At 36.8% G+C, this 20,927-nt stretch overlaps 2 protein-coding genes across 2 annotated transcripts; one reads left to right on the top strand and one right to left on the bottom strand.

Moving 5' to 3' along the window:
- Nucleotides 1-332: 332 nt before the first annotated feature.
- Nucleotides 333-4,834, top strand: LOC147548574 (inactive TPR repeat-containing thioredoxin TTL3-like). The gene is made up of 7 exons (XM_086666388.1): nt 333-1,945; nt 2,225-2,420; nt 2,914-3,086; nt 3,170-3,503; nt 3,789-3,993; nt 4,086-4,192; nt 4,346-4,834. The coding sequence occupies exons 1-7, from the start codon at nt 933-935 to the stop codon at nt 4,496-4,498; spliced, it is 2,181 nt and encodes a 726-aa protein (XP_086522514.1). The 5' UTR covers nt 333-932; the 3' UTR covers nt 4,499-4,834.
- A 14,283-nt stretch (nt 4,835-19,117) lies between these two features.
- On the bottom strand, nt 19,118-20,434 carry LOC147548573 (uncharacterized). Its single transcript, XM_086670650.1, has 3 exons — nt 20,293-20,434; nt 19,763-19,804; nt 19,118-19,682 (listed from the first exon to the last, which is right to left on the bottom strand). The coding sequence occupies exons 1-3, from the start codon at nt 20,386-20,388 to the stop codon at nt 19,275-19,277; spliced, it is 546 nt and encodes a 181-aa protein (XP_086526776.1). The 5' UTR covers nt 20,389-20,434; the 3' UTR covers nt 19,118-19,274.
- Between the last annotated feature and the right edge of the window lie 493 nt (nt 20,435-20,927).

Genomic DNA, 20,927 nt, shown 5'->3' with positions numbered 1-20,927 from the left:
TCTTCTTGACCATCACCTTTGTCCCTAACCACCACTTCTATCATATTCATCAGTCACCACCAACTTTTTCTTTTATCTCACCCCTTTTGCTGGACAATCTTCCTTTTCCCACACAATCTTCCTCACACCTCTGTCCTTCCCAACTGTAAAAAAAAATAATTAAAAATAAAAGAAAAATATGTGATAGAGGTTGAAGAGACATATGGTTATTGTGGCGGTAGTGATGGTGAAGAAGATGAAGATAATAGAAAGAGAATTCAAAGAGGAACATTTTCATTATAACGGCGTATGTTGGTTGAGGGAGGTATCCCTAATTGAACAAAAGTCCTTAGGGGCTAACCCTAAATTCCTAAATTCATTACTTGTTAAATATGTAAATATAAATATATTATTACTACAAGAAAATAAAGATAAAAAATATTAAAGGAGAATTAAATGCCAAACCAGAGTGACGAAATAGGAGTTGAGAGAGTGAATACTCTAGAGAGAGAGAGAGAGTAGAGAGAGAGAGAGAGGTGTCTCGTGAAGAAGCAGTTGAAAGAAAGAAAGGAAGGAGAGAGAAATAAAAGCTTTCTTCTTCTTCTCCTTCTTCCTCTTCTCTCTTCTTCTTCCCCCCTTCTCTTTTGTGTGGAGTAATTTTTTTTTGGTTTCTTATCCGAAGAGACTTCTCACATTCATTCCTTGCTTCAACCTTTTAAATCACGAGATCTCATCTCTTTCTCTCTCTAAAAATCTCTATTTTACATGTCTTCTAGAACACATTTCTCTTCGTCTTCCCCGTCTCCCTTTCTTTGGTCATTCATTTTATCAATACACAAATGTTGAAATCAATGAAATTTTATAAATTTTGAACATAATCAAAACATACCCAGATCGAAAAATTAAACTTTTTTTTTATTACTTTTTGATTTCTAGTAGTAATTGTTTGTACAATGTCTAAATCGGAAGAGAAACCTATTCCTCAATTAGGGTTTGACAGTTCCTTAACTGATCGATTTCAAAAGTTAAATTATGATGATGATGATAACAATAAACCAGATTTCAAACAATTCGATTTGGGTTCCCCTATTTCTCCTTTAAAAACTCGTCTTTCTGGTAGTGGTAGTGGAATTACACCTACAAGTAGTAGTTCTAGTTCTTCTGGTTCTTTTTGTGGCAAAACTGGAAACAACAACAATAATCGAAATACTGTTGCTAAAAGATCGAATGGTAGTGGTAGTGGTGGCGGTGGTGGTGGTGGTGGTGGAAATAATCATTCCGGTGAGCTTTCGGTGTCGAGCGAAAATAGTCCAACAGCTGCCGAAAGTGTCCGATCTGTTCCTGGTAGTACTCGAAATTACAGACCAAGTCATAATAGATCGTATTCAGGAAGCGGGCCATTAATCTATTCCGGTGGTGGTGGTGGTGGTGGTGGTAGTGGGAGTAGCAGTGGTAGTAATGGTGGTGTGGGTGGTGGCGCCGCCAGTAGTATTGGAAGTTCTGCAACTTCTCCGATTACAAATGCTCTTCCTGCTGGGAATATATGTCCATCTGGGAAGATTTTAAGACCTGGGATAACATGCAAAAGTTCATCAAGAAGTGATATTTTAGGATCTGGAAGAGGAAATTATGGGATTGGAAGTATAGTTAGAGGAGGTGGGGTTGTGGGTAAATCAAGTCCTGAATCATCAATCAAGACAAAGAAAGTGATTTCAAGTTTTGATCCAGAAGAATTGAAAAGGGCAGGTAATGAAGAATATAAAAGGGGGAATTTTTCAGAAGCTTTATATTATTATGATAGAGCAATTTCAATTTTACCAGGAAATGCAGTTTGTCATGGTAATAGAGCAGCTGCATTAACTGGATTGAGAAGATTAGGGGAAGCCATTAGAGAATGTGAAGAAGCAATTAGATTGGATCCTGGGTATATTAGGGCTCATCAAAGATTAGCTTCTTTGCATTTGAGGTAAGTTAGAAAAAGGAATAATCAATTAGATTTTCTTGTATAAAGTGATCACTGTTGTTCTAGATTTTTGTGGGCAGGTTGATCACAGTCTGTTTGCTTTATTATAGTATTTTGTTTCTTCTGATTTTGTCTTCTCATTACTGTTCTTGTTGGTTTGTTGACTACTAGATTATACTGTTCAGAGATTTTGATTTTGTATCATTTGGTTTTATCAAATTTCATTTTCTTTTTGGTCTTTGATCTATATGTTCTTTACCATTTTCCGATGTTTTTCTTCAGGTTAGGGCAGGTGGAGAAGGCTCGGACGCACCTTTGTTATCTTGGGCAGCAAACTGATCCATTTGAGTTGTCAAAGATACAAGAAGTGGAAAAACATCTTAGTAAATGTGCGAATTCCCGCAAAATTGGAGACTGGAAGAGTGCGATGAGGGAAGCTGATGCTGCCATTGCTGCTGGAGCTGATTCTTCTCCTGCGGTATATCCTTCCCTCGATTGAGTTTTTTATTTTGTTAAAGCTGCAGTCTTAGAACTTAATTTATTAAGTATGATAGAGCCCAGTGCTTAGCTCTCCTTGAAACTCGATTCATATCGAAAGGATTCTAAAGCCCAGACGATGTGGGATGCCAGGTTCAGAGTTACTTGACACTTCCCCTCCACTAAGGCTAAGGTTAAGAAGTCCCAACCGACCCTGAGACTCACTACCTCTAGTACCATGATGGAGGTCACTGGGCCTAATTCTCCTAGAAAACTAGCTTTCAAGGAAAGGATTGCCCCAGAGTTATCTACTTTTCAAATTATAATGCCAAGGTGATGTCGGATAGAACACCTCTGACCTCCCTCACTTCTAGGGTTGGAGTCACTCGACACTCTTTTACTTTGCAAATTCTAACTCCTACGCGATGCGGTATAATGCTAATAAGTAGAACAAATACACGTAGACCCAGAATGATACTGAGTTGCAGTTACAGCTCTTTGCATGCAGAACAGAAGCTTTATTGAAGCTACATCAGCTTGAGGAAGCAGAGACTAGTCTTTCAAAAATACCCAAATTTACACCATGCTCAGAGACGAAGCTTTTCGGGATGCTCGCCGAATGTTACGTTTTCTTTGTCCGAGCACAGGTTGAGATGTCATTTGGAAGGTGAGCTCAGATATATACTCTTCCAGAAGAGAAATACTTATAGGGTCTTGGCATAAGTGAGAAAAGATGATGGATGTTTGCAGGTTTGAGAATGCAATTTCTGCTGCTGAAAAGGCGGGACAGATTGATCCAAGAAACGTCGAAGTTATGATGATGCTCAAGAATGTGAGATTGGTGTCCAAAGCCCGTTCTCATGGTAATTATCTGTTCAAATCTGGTATGTATGCTGAAGCTTGCTCGGCTTATGATGAAGGGCTCAAAATCGATGCTGCCAACTCCATTCTCTATTGCAATAGAGCTGCTTGCTGGTCAAAGCTTGGACAGTGGGAGAAATCTGTTGAAGACTGTAATACAGCTCTTAGATTCCAACCTAATTATACCAAGGCCCTTCTTCGCCGGGCTGCATCCAATAGCAAGGTGAATCTTAGATTTTTCGGGTGTTTCTTTTCCTTTTTGTATGGGTTAAAATGAAATTATAGGATATCTTGGAAACTCGAGCTTTGAATTTAAGAGTTAATATATCCGACCATTATTGACGGATTGACCTTCACCTCCTATCATCAAACTTCGTTTTCTCTTAAATGCATTGAACTTTTTTGTTTTGCATTAAACTTCGTTTTTCATTTTCTTTGTTTTTGTTTTGAGGAGTTTATCATCTAATACTAATCAACTAAACTAATTTCTTTGGTGGATCGATTATAGCTTGAGCGATGGGTTGAAACAGTAAGAGATTACGAGGTCTTGAGAAGACAACTTCCAGGAGATAACGAGGTAGCAGAAGCTCTATTCCATGCCCAAGTTGCCTTGAAAAAATCCCGTGGAGAGGAAGTCTATAATATGAAGTTCGGTGGTGGAGTAGAGGAAATATTGGATCTTGATCAGTTTCGAGCCGTGATATCTTCACCTAGTAAGTACATTTTTCGCCCTACCCTTTTACTTCATGAATCCTTGTATTTTTTTCAGTTTCTAGCTACTAATCACTATTTACCGTTTTCTTAGGTGTTTCAGTAGTTCATTTTAAGTCGGCATCAAACAAGCAATCTCTACAAATATCTGCCTTTGTTGATACATTATGTGTCCGATTTCCGTCGGTGAATTTTCTCAAGGTATTAGCCTTTATCCTTTTTTTTGACATTTAGACTTTCTTTTATCTGCATTAATCTACAAAATTCTCAAACAAAAATAGCTAGAAAAACGATGATTTATATAAATGTGTACGAGATATTATCATATAATCTACTTGATGAATTTGATTGAAGGTGGACATCGAACAAAGCCCAGCAGTAGCGAAGGTAGAGAGTGTCGGAACAGTTCCAACCTTCAAGATCTATAAGAACGGTCGAAGAGTAAAGGAGTTGATCTATCCAGATAATGGAGTCCTGGAGAATTGGGTAAGGCATTACAGTCTCTAAAAGAAGAATTTATGATACAATTGGGAGTCCCATTTTACGGGTTCATCTCGTCGTCGAGCCACCGATATTAGCCCAAGCAACTTATCCAGTGCTTGTTCTTCACAAATTCAATACAATAATTTCAGAGTTTTACAGGTCACAGGAAAGAAGAGAGAGAGTAAAGACATCTTAGTTCATTTGTAGTTTTTCATTTATTCTTCCATTGTGATTGCTCACTCTCTCTCTCTCTGTGGTTCCATGTCATTTTTCTATTTGTTAGGGTTAGTCTCATTCTTGTATCCCCACACAACTTTACCTTATTTAGTGTATCTGAAAAAGATATGTACAATTATGGAATATGAATGGCTCTTTTAGTTGGTTAGATTTAGAGAGAAAGGAGAGGCTGGTAGAAGATTAGATTGTGTATACATGTATGAAACATGCAATATACAAAGTGAAGGCAATGTAAGAGAGAGAGACTGCATCTCTCTTTTGTGGTTTCTTTGATGAGAGAAAGAGGGATGATCAAAAGGTTTATTGCTTTTCCTCTACCATTTTTTGAATGAAAAAAATCATCAGACCTTATCTCGAACTCTGCAACATTTTCCTCTAAGAAAATGCTACAATCATTTAGAGTTTAACTCTCAGTCTCGGTTTCTAGGGACTAAAGTATTAAAGCTGAGAGGGAGCGTTACAATCACTGTGTCTATGTTTGGACGCTGACACATTTTCGTATATCGAACACTACAATGAGTAATGTGTCAAAAGAGTGCAAATAAGAAGACAAGGAACATGACAAGAAAGCCATAAAATGCCAAAGCCGAAGATTAAACTGAAAGTCTGAAACCTCTTTTACCATTTTGTGGTAAAAAAAAATTTCGTTAAAACTTCTCATAAAGATTCCACAATAGAAATACTTTTTCTCACATGGAAAATCTATTAGAAAAAAAAACGTATATTGCTTTGGATTCTTTTATAAGAGAGGTATCTACTTCTGAATCATTCATTATATCCTCTGCTAAAAAGGGTTGCATTTTAGATAGATTTTGCCCCATAACTCTTGTGACAACATATTACTCTGACCAAACAACTTATCTACTTTCTGAACTATTCACTACAAGAAAATTATGACCACTGGATTATATCTTCTTTCTCTTACCCATTCTCTCTCTCTGTCTCTGTGCTTTAATAAATACAAAAAGAAAATAATATTGTCAATAGATTTTGTTCTTTACTTTGACTTCTTTAAAATAAAAACCCTTTTTAGAAAACCCTTAATGCCATCTGCGGTTGCCGGGAAGGTCTCATCTTCTATAGATGGTGTGGCAATGCCCATAATTGTTGGTGGTGATGTGATTTTTCATTCAAGACTTGGTCAAAACAAGTTGACTTAGTATGGTTAGAGGCAATTCTTTATTAGTAATTTTGTTTAGGTTGTTTACCACCCATTTTTTTTTTCTCTCCCTCTTGCCATCTCATCATTCTTTCTGGCAAAATGTTACAGGCGACCTTAACTGAAGAAAGGAAATATTGATTTTCAAATAAAAAAGGATATTTTTTTTTTTCAGTTTTTCTTTCTCCTTAGTTTATTCTTCTCTTTATTAAAAACGCCTCCTCTAGTAAACCAGACCCTTCACGAGCATTGCCTTTAACAATAAAAGACATTGTTAAAACTTCTCACCTTAGAAAAATCCTACACTTACAACTACACCTAGATTGCTTTTTTGGGCTTTCTAAGTGTGTGTCAAGTTGGTTGGTTGATTAGCAAATTGTTTTGTGAAGGTGCCTTTAACATTTATTGAAGGTGCCTTTTACACTTTCCAGAAAAAGATTGTGAGGTTTGCAAAGAGTTGAAGTGGATATACAAAAGTGTTGTAGAAAGGTTGCACTGCATTAGAAAATACAACAGTCAATTTTAAAATATGTGCATGGGACTGCAGGAACATTTTGAAAAATATGTGGAGTTTTAGGCAAAAATAAATTTAAATTGTCCTTTTAACAAAAAAAAAAAACAGTTTCTCGATAAAGAAAGCTCAACTTCATTCAGTAACGATTCCACATACTTATAGAGGTTTAAAGGTTGGTTGTGATAAATTTCTAATAAGTGTAAGTATGTAACAACCTTACGAGAATATGATATTTTTTATTTGAATTTGTCAACGGGTTTAAAGGGCCCGACCCCGAACAAAAAAAAAAAAAAAACTAAGAACACGAAAGTAACAAAAGAATCACAAGGAAAGCATCACTAACACACAATCCCTAAGTATACCGAATTCTAATTACACCCCTTTGATCATCTCTCACTATTTGCTGCAACTCGTAAGGAAGATCACGTGTCGTGTATTCTGACACTCCCTCCTGTGTCCTCAGTTTCGACAGATAGTCGGCCGCCTGGTTTATTTCCCGATACACATGTTTGATCGAACAAGTCTCAAACTGATCCCATATAGTCCTAATCTCATTTACTAAACGTCTAACTTGCCAAGGCGGATTTTTGTTGTTGTTAGTAAGAATGTCTACTGTTAGTTGGGAATCGGTGGCAATTCCCACTCTTCTCAGCCCACATTTGATTGCTAATTGAAGACCCAAACAAACACCTTGTAACTCATGCTTCAATACTGAAACTCGGTGTGTCCTAGCTACTGCTAGGGCTGGGAAAACGGTCTGAAACCCCGCGGTCCGGCCCGAACCGTGAGAGACCGATGACCGAAGCCAACCCGAGTCGGGCTAACCCGACCCGATAGCTCGAGCTAATAGGGCCGGGACTCGGACAGGCTCTCAATTCCGAGTCCCGACCCGTAAAGCCTGTCCAAGTCCCGGCCCGATTAAGAACCCGATGGTAGAGCCCGATAGGGTTACAATATATAAGCCCTTCTTTTCACTGTACCTTCATTATTTTCTAGGGTTTACTAGAGAAAGAGAGAGACTTTTCTACAGAGAGATAGAGAGAGTTTTCTACAGAGAAATAGAGAGAGTTTTCTACAGAGAGATTGATTGCTAGCAACGAGATGAAGTGTCTCCCCTTCCGGTTCTTCTTTGTTCTTCGTCGCCATTAACCTAAAGAGATGAAGTGTTAGCACCGAGTTCTTCTATGTTCTTGATGTTCTTGTAGAGAAGTATTTGATTTATATTTTTTTGTTTCTTTCTCTATCCTTGTTCTTTGTAAAGCTCATATGTTATCTTCTGTTAAATCTATTAGTGATATTAACAGATCTGAAGAAATCATGAATAGATCTGTTTATATCACTAATAGATTTGTTATATTTAGGTTTTATTTGGTTCTTTTTTGATGATATTATATTATGGATGTATTTAGTTAAGGTGGCCAATACGCGGACAACTGTTTTTCTTATATGGACAACTATTTTCGGGCCCGATGCGAGTCAACTATGCTTGACTTAGTTGACTTTGATTTAATAAGGGGACAACTCCATAAAGTCTTAAATACTAATAATTAGTAACATGTGGACTCCTAACAAAAATAATAGTTAAAGATTGAAAACCTAAACTGTCTTCTTCTTCATCTTCTTCCTTCTTCTTAGTCTTATTCTTCTTTCTTCACTTCTACTAAAAGTAAACTGTAGTTTATACCATATTTTTTTATCAAACCCTAGATGGATGAAGAAGACAAAATCTCTTCTTAGTCTTATTCTTCACTTCTACTAAAAGTAAACTGTAGTTTCTACCATTTTTTTTATCAATCCCTGATGGATGAAGAAGACAAAATCCCTCAATCTACACCTGAAGAAGTTTTTCCGGACGTTTCTATAATAGGCATTAATGACATTGATGAGGTAAAACAGAACATAACTTGCGACGAAAATCTGGCAAAATCGGCCAATTTTCCAGATTTCGTAGCAACTTAGCTTCTGTTATGCCATATTTTCGCAGAAAACCGACGAAAATATTGCATAACAGAAGCTAAGTTGCGACGAAAATCTGGCAAGTTTTCTGATTATGCCAGATTTTCGTCGCAAGTTATGTTCTGTTATGCCATATTTTTGCACAACCCGAAGTACCAGATTCATCTTCCTCTTCACCATTGTTTTCAGAGTCGGAGCCAACAGATCCATCTTCGTCTTCCACATCTTCTCTGATTCTCTGCCATCAGTACCATCTTCTTCTTCATGGTTGGTTTTAGAGTTTTAGGGTTCTAACCTTTGTCTTTGGGAAGATTCTACAACAATTCCCTTGCCTTTGTTTGATGCCATAACCCCGATGCTTCTCCAAGGAATTTCTCTCTCTACAAATTTGGGTGATGATGAAGAACAAGTAATAGAAGAGATGAAGACTAAACTAACCTAGGGTTTATGGAGAAAGAGGGAGGTCATCAAATAATACATCTGATTCTAAGAGGACTTGAGTGAAAATAATAGAAAGTTGTCCCCTTAAAAACTGATGTCCATATAAAAATTTAATTTTTTTGCGTTGTCCACATAAGATAATTGTCCATATAAGAAAAACGGTTGTCCGCGTATTGGCCACCTTAGTTAAATAGTATATCAAGTTTTGAAAAGAAAACCCTAAAATTTTATTTTAAATGAAGAGATAAATAATATATCAGGTTTTGAAAGGAAGTGGGTTTTGGTTTGAAGAGATAAGTGAGAGAAGAAGGTAAGGTGGAAATTAGGGTTCATTTTAGAAATTAGGGGTTTGGTTAGAAATTAGGGTTCATTTTAGATTTACAGAGTTGGTTCTTTCACATTCGTGTTCATTTTAGATTTCCAAAGTTAGAAATTAGGATTTTGGTTTGAAGAGATAAGTGAGAGAAGAAGGTAAGGTGGAAATTAGGGTTCATTTTAGAAATTAGGGTTCATTTTAGAAATTAGGGTTTTGGTTAGAAATTAGGGTTCATTTTAGATTTACACATACAGAATCAAGTTCTAGAGAGAGAGAAAGTTAAAAATCCGAGCCCGTCCGGCCCGAGCCCGTTGGAACCCGCTCGGGTTGGCGGGCTCGGACGGGCTTCGGACACTTAAAACATGAGATTCGTCCGGCCCGATCCGCCCGACTCCCTACCTCGGGCTCGGCTTGTACGAGCCCGATCCGCCCGAGCCCGGAACTTTGAAGCCCCGAGCCCGTCCGATTCCCACCCCTGGCTGCTGCCGCCACAAGTACCTCTCCCTCTGAATTTCGAATAATTGCTCAAACACCCCCAGCTGAATCGTCGAAAGCACCATCGGTGTTTATAAGCACCTCGCCATTTGTTGGTCCATGCCACCGACATCTAATGTCTAAAACGAACTACTCCAAGATTATATGCACAAATTAATTATGAACTAGATGAAGCGATATAAATACCTTAATTCGTTTCTCTCGAACTAAACCTGATGCAGGGGCACCCGGCGTGGAGGCTTTTTCCATGACCAAACCTGGTCATAGGCCATCCGACCATGAAGAGTAGTTTTTAGGAAGTCCCAATTTTAGTATGATTATTAGAGAATTTAGGTTTAGGAATTTATGCTATTTTAGTATTTCCAATAATTGGAAAGGTCTAGATTTGAGTTTAGCTATTTAGGAAGTTGCAGTGTTTTAATTATTTAGGAAAGTCTAATTCAAGTCTATCTAGGAAAGTCCAAAATCCTATAAAAGGATATCTAGTCTGTCCATTATTCTCATGTTGAAGAGAAAATCCCCTTGAGTTTAATAAAGTTAATCAAGTTTTAGAGTTATTTTAATCTTTCTTTTAATTGTTCTTCGTTTATTTATTGTCTTCTTTATTTCCGCTGCGTTCTACATCAAGTGGTATTCAGAGCCATCAAAATTCTGGATTTTTTTTTTCTTTCGTGAAGGTTAGTTTTTGTATATCAATGGATTCTTCGTCTTATAGTGATGAAAGTTTTTTTGAAGAAAGATCGAATTGCGAGGAAGATGATTATATTTATTTCAATGATCGGCAAGAAGATAACTTCTCCTACTATGAGGCAGAAAAATTCGATGAGTCGAATATGGATGATTTTGGATACGAATGGGACTATTCAAAACATAACTATATGAAGACAAAATTCCAATTGAAGAAAATCATCATAACCAAAAGAAGCATTCGACATGTTCGTATGATTGGGAACCCGGAGACGAATGGGACTATTCAAAACATAACAATGAAGACAAAATTCAAGTTGAAGAAAATCATCAAAAGAAGAATTCGACATGTTCGTATGATTGGGAACCCGGCGACGAACCAAGTAAGTCATATTTTTTTCATTCCCCTCCATATTACTATCATTCTATAGACCAACCAAATCATAACCAGTCTTTTGGAAATCCCGTGCCGACCACACCATATTCACCACCACCACCACCGTATTCTCCTCCACCATATCCACCGCCACCATCGTATTCACCTCATTATGTGACACCAATTCATACCCTGAAACGTGAAGAAAACCCTAGCCCGCTATACCACCCATATGAAAACCCTAGCCATGTATTCAATACCACAAATTTTTTACGTACCCCGGGTTTACACATACCCAATATTGCTGTCCCAACTACAAGCACCACCCAAACTCCATCCCCACACATTCAACACATCTTACCCCAATTCCACCAACCGGTATATGTTAGTGAGTGGATGTATGTGAGTCAATCTAGGCAGATGTGTGGTCCGTATATTCAAGAACAGCTATTTGAGGGTTTGTCTACTGGATTTTTGTCCGAAGAACTTCTTGTGTATCCTGTCATTAACGGGAGTCTAATCAACTCTGTGCCATTGAAGTATTTTACGCAGTATCCGGAGCATGTTGCCACGGGTTTTGCTTACTTGAATGCAAACTTTCCAATTACATTAGCATGTAAGCCAACTAGTGGAGTTACTACTTCCTTTGGACCAGCGACGTCTACGAAACCGCAATTGAATAATAGTAGTAATGGTATTGAACAAACTAGTTCGAAATATGATGCTGTCAATTGGACCTCATCTGACATGCCACTGTCATATCTAATGTCTAAAACGAACTACTCCAGGATTATATGCACAAATTAATTATGAACTAGATGAAGCGATATAAATACCTTAATTCGTTTCTCTCGAACTAAACCAGATATCTCTTTGTTGAAAATCGAGAACTCCAATCGCAGTTCCTCTACTTGAGACACTTGATTGACTAGATATGGGAATTCTAAGTTTCTTCTACATTCCACTAGCAGTGTAGCTAGAGACCATTTCTTAAACTTTTCCATGCTTTTTCCTTATTTAATTAAGTCCTTTTATAGAGACTTCCAAGTCAAAATCCGAATCGAATTAAGTTTCTTTACCAGACTCTAATCAGACTAAACTCTTCAAGATATAATAATAAACATTTTCTAATTATGATTCCTAGATGAGGAACTAAAGGAATTAATTCTCATCTGAAGGAATCTTATGTCGCAGACCAGGAGAGTCCCATTCCTAGGGGCTCTCTGTCGGCCCACCCTTTTCATTTGGGCCCGGCGCAACCAATTCCTTTTGCCCGAGTACATGGTCCGACCATTTCCTTCAGGCCAGGGAATGTACAGGCCATAATGCTAATCATGGGCCGACCCCTTTGTGCATCCCTTGGCCGGATTTTCTCCCGCGCCTTAGGCATCATTCGCCCTAGTCATTTCCTCCTGTCAAGTCGACAATCTTTATATGTAACCCGTTGTAGGATTATACTTTTTTCCTAATTCATGACATGCATTTCTACACAATTCATTATCAGTGATCTTATCGTTCACTGCAATTAGTGCATCTGAGAGTACCTTATATATCTCCTTTGGTATTCACTTAGAGAAGATTCACCTTTCTTGATGTACTGAAGTTGTTGTCTCAGTTCATCGATCTTTGCTTTGAACTCTTCGACATAAATCTCTCCCAAAATAAATCCAAATTGTTGTTGATAAACCGCGTACACCAGTGAGATTGAGTGATTGAAAATGGATTTCAGGCGCGACTTGACGAAGTTATCTCCTTTTCTCCATAAGATATACTCTCGATTAAATATCTCTTTATCTTCATCAATATTTTTTTTCACTGGAAGTTCAATTAATTGATCTGTTAAGATTAAGATAGTTTTGTAACGGACGTGACAAGGACTTCTGTTAATCCATAACTCTCACATTTTATCAAGTGATAGAAATCAGAGAGAAATTAGAATTCATTAAACTCATGAATTATTGTTATGATTCAATTACAAGTATTAAGCTTATATAAGCTCTCATAGATTCAGTTATAGAGAGAGAGTGTGGAATAACAAATTCTGTTATTCCCAACAAACTCTAACTACCTATTCTGTTAACACTCTAAAGGCACCCTTATACCTCATTTATTTCTTTTCTTACATCCTGTTTACACCTTCTCCTTCATTCATATTAACACCTAGAATACACTTATACTTGTATTCATTATCATGCCCCCTCAAGATGATGGGTCGATCAGAACCATTAGCTTGCCTCTAAGGTTGAGAAACTGATCTTTAGCAAGACCCTTTGTAAACAAGTCAGCTGGTTGCTCTAATGATGGAATATACTTGATTTCAAGTCGACCAGAAGCTACCAAGTCCCTAACAAAATGATAATCGACTTCAATGTGTTTTGTCCTGGCATGACAAATTGGATTTGCTGCAATATTCTTTGCTCCTAGATTGTCACAGTATAACACCATTGGAAGAGACACCTGTTGATGGAGCTCCTCAAGAAGAAATGAAATCCAAAGTACTTCAGCAGAGGTGATGGAGAGAGCTTTGTATTCAGCTTCAGTAGATGACTTTGCAACAGTAGGTTGCTTCTTGGAGCACCATGAAACTAGTGATTGACCAAGTACAATACAAAAGCCACTTGTTGATCTCCTAGAATCCGGGCACCCAGCCCAATCAGAATCTGAGTAACCTCTTAGATTAGAGATGTCTCCTGGTGTGATAGTAATCCCACAGTCAATTGTCCCTTTGACATACCTTAAAATCTTCTTCATGAGTTGAATATGAGATGTTCTTGGTGCTTGCATAAATTGGGCTGCATAATTCACAGCATAAGCCAAGTCAGGTCTGGTCATGGTTAGGTACTGAAGACCCCCAACTAAGCTTCTGTAGAAGCTTGGATCAGATAACAATTCACCATCAGACTTGGATAATCGATTTCCACCAGGTACAGGAGTACAACTAGGCTTGGAATCGAGCAACTCAGCTTTTTCTAGTAAACTTAGAGCATATTTCTTTTGGGTGAGAAGTAGAGCAGAAGAATTAGCTCGAGATACTTCAATCCCCAAAAAAAAATGGAGAGGACCTAAGTCCTTCATAGCAAATTCTTTGCTAAGAGTAAGAATAAGAGTATGCATAATAGCACTATTACTTCCAGTCAAAATGATATCATCAACATATAAGAGCAAGACCAATATAACAGAATCTGTGATTTTGATAAACATTGAATGATCATGAGCACTTCTCTTGAAACCCAAAGTGAGAAGAAAAGAGCCAAATCTCTGAAACCAAGCTCTTGGAGCCTGTTTCAAACCATAAAGACTTTTATGAAGAAGACACACATAAGAAGGATATTCCAAGTCAACAAATCCCTGAGGTTGAGTCATAAAAACCTTCTCTTGAAGTACTCCATGCAAGAAAGCATTGGATACATCCAACTGTTGGATGGTCCATTGATTTGAAATAGCTACATTAAGGACTGTTCTTATAGTAGCAGCCTTTACTACTGGGCTAAATGTCTCAGAATAATCCAAACCATCTTTTTGGTGATACCCTTTTGCCACAAGTCTGGCTTTGTATCTCTCCACAGAGCCATCAGACTTATATTTCACCTTAAAAACCCATTTACAACCTAAAAGATTCATAGATGGGTCAGGAGGTACTAATGACCATGTTTCATTCTTTTTTAATGCTTGAAATTCTTCCTTCATAGCACTAATCCATTTAGGATTTGAAGAAGCTTCTTTGAAAGTTGAGGGTTCTTTGTGTTTGAGTAACAAAGTCAAATAAGATTGAGATAAAGGGTGAGTAGTGGTAAAGTGAGATACATAATCAGGAATGCATTTTGGTTTGGATATGCCATTCCTTAGTCGAGTTACCATTCTATGACTTGGTTCAGGATCATTGGGTTCATTCACTGATGTGCTAGCTTGAGGGGAGTGTTCATGTATAGAAGGGATATCAAGTGTTGAATTTATAGGATTGACAGAGGTAAGTGGAAGTTGTAATGTGATAGGTGAAGAGTCTGGATTAGACTCAACTTGTCCTATAGTAGTAAAGGGAAAAGCAGTCTCTTCAAAAATAACATTCCTAGAGATATGAATCTTATGAGTTTCTAAGTCAAAACACTTATAACCCTTATGAGAAGCACTATAGCCAATGAATACACACTTAGATGACTTAGGACTTAGCTTGTCTTGTCTAATAGCACCTAAGTGAGGATAGCATAAGCAGCCAAAAGTTTTGAAGAGAGAGTAATCAGGTGTTTTGTGAAATAATACCTCATAAGGAGACTTGCTCTGCAGAATCTTGGTTGGAAGTCTATTAATAGTGAAGACAGCAGCTGAGAAAGCTTCAAACCATAAATTCTTTGGAGAATGAGATTGAAAAAGAAGAGAATTCCCCATTTCAGTGATCTGTCTATTTCTCCTCTCAGCCCTTCCATTCTGCTGAGGAGTATAGGGACAGGAACTTCGAAATATGATTCCACATTGATCCAAGTACTGTTTGAATTCTCCTTTCGACAACTCCAATGCACCATCACTTTGGAAATACTTTATAGAAGTATTGAGTAAGTTTTCATGAGAGGTTTTGAACAATTTGAAGTACTTGAGACTGTCAGACTTGTATTTCAGAGGGTAAATCCACAAAAACCTACTGAAATCATCTAAAAATAGTATGAAGTACCTATCTCCATTGAGAGTCACAGTTGGAGAAGGACCCCAAATATCACAGTGTATCAAGTACAAAGGAGATTCAGTGTAGCTATCTGATAGAGGAAATGGTAGTAATTTGCTTTTGGCAATAGAACATGGGTGACATAAACTCTTAGATGGCTTGTCTATTACAGAGATCAATTTGTTTCTTGATAGAAGATGAATTATAGCATCTGATGTGTGGCCTAGTCTAGTATGCCAAATAGAGTATGGTGCAGCAAGAGACACAGTATAGACTTGATGATCATGCTCATTTTGTATATCAAAGACAATAGGATATAGATGATTTCTAACTGTTCCCTCATTGAGAATGTCTTCAGACCATAGGTCTTTTATTTGATAACCCCAAGGTGTAAAAGTCATAGAACATTGATTGTCATATGTAAATTTCGATATAGAAAGCAAGTTCCTTTTGAGTTTAGGAACATATAGCACATTAAACAAATCGAAATTATAGGATGGAGTATGAAGTTGAGCATTACCTGTAGCTGAAATAGGAATTGAAAGACCATTTCCAATCATTACTGAGTCAGAACCCTTATACTCTTGTTGATCAATAATGGTAGTAGGGTCATTTGTCATATGACTGGTGGCTCCAGTATCAGCCAACCAGACCCTCTCAGTGATGGTATTATGGACTTCATTAGTTGGAGTATCATGTGAAGGGACTATGACCACCATATTTGCCTCTTCACAATTAAATTCATCTGAATTGTAGTCAAAACTTGACTCATACAATTCTTCATCTGTTGGAGTGTAAACTCCCATTTTCTCATTTTTACTTTCATCTATACTTTCATAGAGATGGATACCAGCAAAATTTCCTTTTATAGGCTTAAGTTGCTGAGAAAACCTCTTTTGAGGTTGATTTTGATCATTTTTACTTTGTGAATTCTTTATAGAATCATCAGGAGCATATCTATACCTGCACTTTGAAGCAAAATGTCCCCATCTTTTGCATATGCCACAAGGAACAGTACTAAAATCAAAATCAGAAGCTGATTCTCCTAGATTTTGATTAGAAGAAGAAGAAGAAGGACCTCTATAAGAATTAGAAATTGTCTTTCCTTGATCTATTTGATAAGAATTTTTGTAATTTGGATGTAATTGAGAAGATCTATTTGGATTAAAAGATTTATAACCAGCTCTAGAAGGAAGATTTCTGACAAAATAAGCTGAACTTTCATCTTCTTGAGTTTGAGTTTTCATCCATTGTTCATGATGAATTAGACGAGTTCTAAGTTCAGAGAAAGTAATAGGTGTTTCTCTATTATGAATAGCTATAACAAATGATCGATAATCTTTTCCAAGACCTTTTAGAACAATTCGACTAAGTTCCTTATCAGATAAACGATCATTAACAGCAATTAAAGAGTCAGATAATACCTTGATCTTTCGAAGATACTCAGTTGTAGAAGAATCACCTTTCTTAATCGACTGAATTTGTTCACGAAGTGAGGCAATCCTTGCCTCATATTCTTCAACATAATTTTGCTCCAGATAGCACCAAATTTCTCTAGAAGTTTGAAGTCCAAGAACATCTGAAGAGATAGAATGAGTAAATGTTGCTTTCATACATGATTTGACAAAATTATCTGTTTTCCTCCATTGAAGATAGAGAGGATTAGGAACTTCATGATTATTCTCTATAATTGACTTATTTGGAGGAACAATTGAGCCATCGACAAATCCAAAGAGATCGGTACTGATTAGAATTGCTTCGAATTGATCCTTCCATATTAGAAAATTCGATCCATCAAGCTTCTCCGAAACAAAACTTGCTATATTAGATATGGAAGTATTCGGTGAAGTGAGATTTGGTGATGAAACTGAATGCGATGATTGAGAAGCCATTAGAGATTAATGAGAATGAATATCGATTTCTTAGAGAGAGAGAGTGATTCGATGAAGAAGACGAAGTACAGAAAAAAAAAAAAAACCACAGCTCTTATACCATGATAGAAATCAGAGAGAAATTAGAATTCATTAAACTCATGAATTATTGTTATGATTCAATTACAAGTATTAAGCTTATATAAGCTCTCATAGATTCAGTTATAGAGAGAGAGTGTGGAATAACAAATTCTGTTATTCCCAACAAACTCTAACTACCTATTCTGTTAACACTCTAAAGGCACCCTTATACCTCATTTATTTCTTTTCTTACATCCTGTTTACACCTTCTCCTTCATTCATATTAACACCTAGAATACACTTATACTTGTATTCATTATCATCAAGTTTAATCCTGTTATATTGTTAAACTAAAACAGTAAGGTTAAGTATAAAACAGAATTTTTTTACTATTCCATTAATACAAGTCAAGAGACTGTAAATTTCTCAAAGACATAAAATGAGATTGCTAGTTTTATCAGTACGCCGAAAACAAAAGTTTATTGACCAACATTGAACGCTTCAACATCAAATGTCTTGGTTAAACCCACATAACTCTTGAAGTGAATTTTCCGTCCCCGTGGGTCATCTACATAGACTTCGTTAACCGGAGTCCATATCATAAACTCCTTAGCCTTAACACCATTAAGCTTCATAATCCTTTTCTTATCAACATATCCATGAATATTAACATCATAACTTACAAGTTTATTAATCATCTTAAAATTGTGTTCTACTTTGTTTTCTTGTAAGATCCATACATAACCAGTACTCCTAACAAACCCAATTTCGATTATATTTTCGAGAGGGAGAAGGCCAAGAGGAAGCTCAAATTGTTCAAGAATACTACTCACCATTTTCATACCTTCTTCATGACCTTTCTTGATAATGCCTCCTTCCTTTTCTGCCATGATAAGATGGATTAATAACCTTAAGTTATTAGTTTGAGAGGAGATGATTGTTATTTATACATTGAATTTGAAGGTTTGATATAAGTGGGCAAATAAGTATGAGAAATTTAATAGAGGAAATAAAAGTAATGTCAATTGAATTGAGCGTGTTATTCGGGCATTTTCTTTGTGTGAATCTTAGGGTTACTATTAATTTAAGGTAAGCCAATACAAGCTCCAATACTCACTTATATCGTCCCATTTCTGTTACATAGTTTCCACCCCAATGGCAATGGCTATAAGATTTTGTTTTTAACAAAGACTTTACGAGTCTATCCAGAGGACTTCGGCTCTCTCAGAACTTGATAATACCATGGGCGGCCCTACCATTTGTGAGGCCCAAAGCCGTTTATAAATTTGGGGCAACGCACTAGCTGGAACTCGAACCTGGGTCAGTTTGGATTCAAATAACTGTCTGAACCAATGTGCTAATTTGTCATTTGTGCTAATTATTGTAAAAAACTGGTAAAGTAAGTCATAAAACTTCGTTCGGAGCCCTTCGAAGTTGGAGGCCCAAAGTCACCGCTTTGGTGGCTTTGGGCTAGGGCTGGCCCTGGATAATACATATACCTAGCATATACATAAGTGATAAGACCCTCGTTAATCAATGTCAAGACTATCACGTAATTCTCACAAATAATTCCCGTGGGCCTCGAACTGCCCCGCCTTCACTCTTGGCCCTTCTCGTGAGCCTCGTATTGAGCAGTTTGAGGCCCATAGATTAGGCAGTTAGAGATAATTCGGGCTGATCTCAGTCCGTGTTGTTCAATCCCAACACAAATAAGCCCACGTCAAAGTGCCCTTTGACTTGCTTAGTCCGTGGGGCACGAAGTGAGAAAGCGGCCCTGAATAAAAAAGAGGGCCGCCTATAGACGTTAGGTCGTGGTTATTTGGAACTTATCATGATAAAGCAAATCTGTACCAAACTTTGTAACAAGAAAGATATCCTATTTATTTGAAAGAGACATTAATACCCTTGAAACTTTAACAGAATTACAAACCAAGTCTGAAACTCAAAACAAACTTCATCTTCTTCAATCCCAAGCTAAAATTTCCAACCAAAAGATAAAAGAACAGATTTGGATCATGATAATGCCAGAGATAAACAAGAAGAGTTTTCAGTAGTAAGAACAGAAGTAGTAGTAGTAGTAGTAGGAGGAATTTCAGTTAATTTCTTCAAATTTCTTCTCTTCCTCTTCAATTTAGGTTTCCCGCCATCAGTTTTAACAACAATCGATGAATGATTTTGAAGAAATTGATTTTCCTTATCATCCAAAAGATTGTTGTTATTATTATTGTTATTCTGATTATTGTTGCTTTCAGATCTTTGGATTTGAATAGATTCAATTAAGAATTCATTCCATTGAAGATCAGCAAGATCTTTTTTTACTTCGTCAGGATGAAGAAAAGCAGAGGATGATATTTTCTCTTTCAATGTTGATCGGAATGGAGAGACCAGATCAATCGTTTTTAGTTCCTCAATCAGAATCGCCTGAGAATATTTGATTAGATAAGAGAAAAGAAAAACTGAGATTTCTAGGGTTAGAAAAAAGGATCAGTGACGGAAGTTACCTTGTTCCTCGTCATTTTTAGGAATCCATGCATTCCGATAATCTGGAAAACAAAATCAAAATCGAACACGATTAGGTATAGAGAGAGAGAATCGAATTCCGATCATTATCTATCTATCTATATGTAAGAATGCGAGTAATCAAGCTAATCGAGTTAAAAAATTGATCAGATCTGGACGAAATTTTGAATCGTCTTTAAGAATGAAAGAAAAGATCGATGAAATTATAAAATCAAACAGATCTAACTAGTTAAAAATCAAGAATTATTGGATCTACGTAGAAGAAATTGAAGGATTAAAACTTCATCATCTGAATTGATTGATACAGTAATCATTAAGTTCAACAGATCGATCAAAACGATCAATCAATTCAAGAGAGATATCGATTTGAAACTAATCTAAAGAAATCAGATCTACTCTCTAATTCTCAGATGAAGAAGTTGAAATCTACGATCTAACAGTAGTTGATTTGAGGAAATGACATGAATAAATTTCTCATCATCATCAAAAGAAGAAAGAGTGAGTGAATTACCTGGTTCATATAAGGAACGGTGATAAAGTGTTCTTGAGGATTTGAAAAGTAATTCATGTAATCTTCAAACTCCAACTTCTGAGTTTTCTTCCCCATTTTCTTCTTCTTCTTTTTCTTCTGAATTACGACTTCACTTCTCAGAGATATAAAGAGCTCTCTAAACTGGTTACTATATATATAGCCAAACTTTTCCTTAAGCTGACAAAATTACCCTTTCCCGCGCCTAGTCTCTATTACTTGTTTGAATTTTTCTGGGAAGTTCTATAGAGGGGGACTCGTGGGCCTCGTTTCTGTTGAAAGGGCCTCCCGTTGGGCTTTTGGTTACAAGCACTATCCTTCTAAGAATCACTCTTTAAGAATACAGTTTGGAGTTTGGACTAACGATAAAGTTGATTCTGTTAGGATTTTAGGTTTGATTTTTAGTGTTTGCATTCGGTCGAATTAGGCTGAAAGTCGAAAGGTACTTCAACATGGTCTCACTAATTTAAGTTTAGTGTTTTTTCTAAGGTTCAGAGGGTGAATTCAGTAGGCTCTTGTCGATGACTTTAGTGAAAATCAATTTGATGCTATTGAATTGAAGTCCAGTAAGTAAGTTTACTTAAGTGGGGTTGAATTCGGTTAGTCCATGTCAAATT

This window comes from Eschscholzia californica, unplaced genomic scaffold (genome assembly GCF_041429995.1).
Source record: "Eschscholzia californica isolate CP2 unplaced genomic scaffold, dmEscCali1.0.p SCAF_3, whole genome shotgun sequence".
Taxonomy (NCBI): domain Eukaryota; kingdom Viridiplantae; phylum Streptophyta; class Magnoliopsida; order Ranunculales; family Papaveraceae; genus Eschscholzia; species Eschscholzia californica.
Note: the sequence above shows the minus strand (reverse complement) of the source record. Positions and strands in the feature narration are given on the sequence as shown.

Bases quoted from the DNA above. Each gene is read 5' to 3' on its own strand.
- LOC147548574 (XM_086666388.1), top strand. From the start codon at position 933: ATGTCTAAATCGGAAGAGAAACCTATTCCTCAATTAGGGTTTGACAGT. The intron at 3,504-3,788 runs GTGAATCTTAGA...GATCGATTATAG, and splicing joins GGGCTGCATCCAATAGCAAG to CTTGAGCGATGGGTTGAAAC. The intron at 4,193-4,345 runs GTATTAGCCTTT...ATTTGATTGAAG, and splicing joins CGTCGGTGAATTTTCTCAAG to GTGGACATCGAACAAAGCCC.
- LOC147548573 (XM_086670650.1), bottom strand. From the start codon at position 20,388: ATGGGGAAGAAAACTCAGAAGTTGGAGTTTGAAGATTACATGAATTAC. The intron at 19,805-20,292 runs GTAATTCACTCA...TTTGTTTTCCAG, and splicing joins CCGTTCCTTATATGAACCAG to ATTATCGGAATGCATGGATT. The intron at 19,683-19,762 runs GTAACTTCCGTC...AAATATTCTCAG, and splicing joins TAAAAATGACGAGGAACAAG to GCGATTCTGATTGAGGAACT.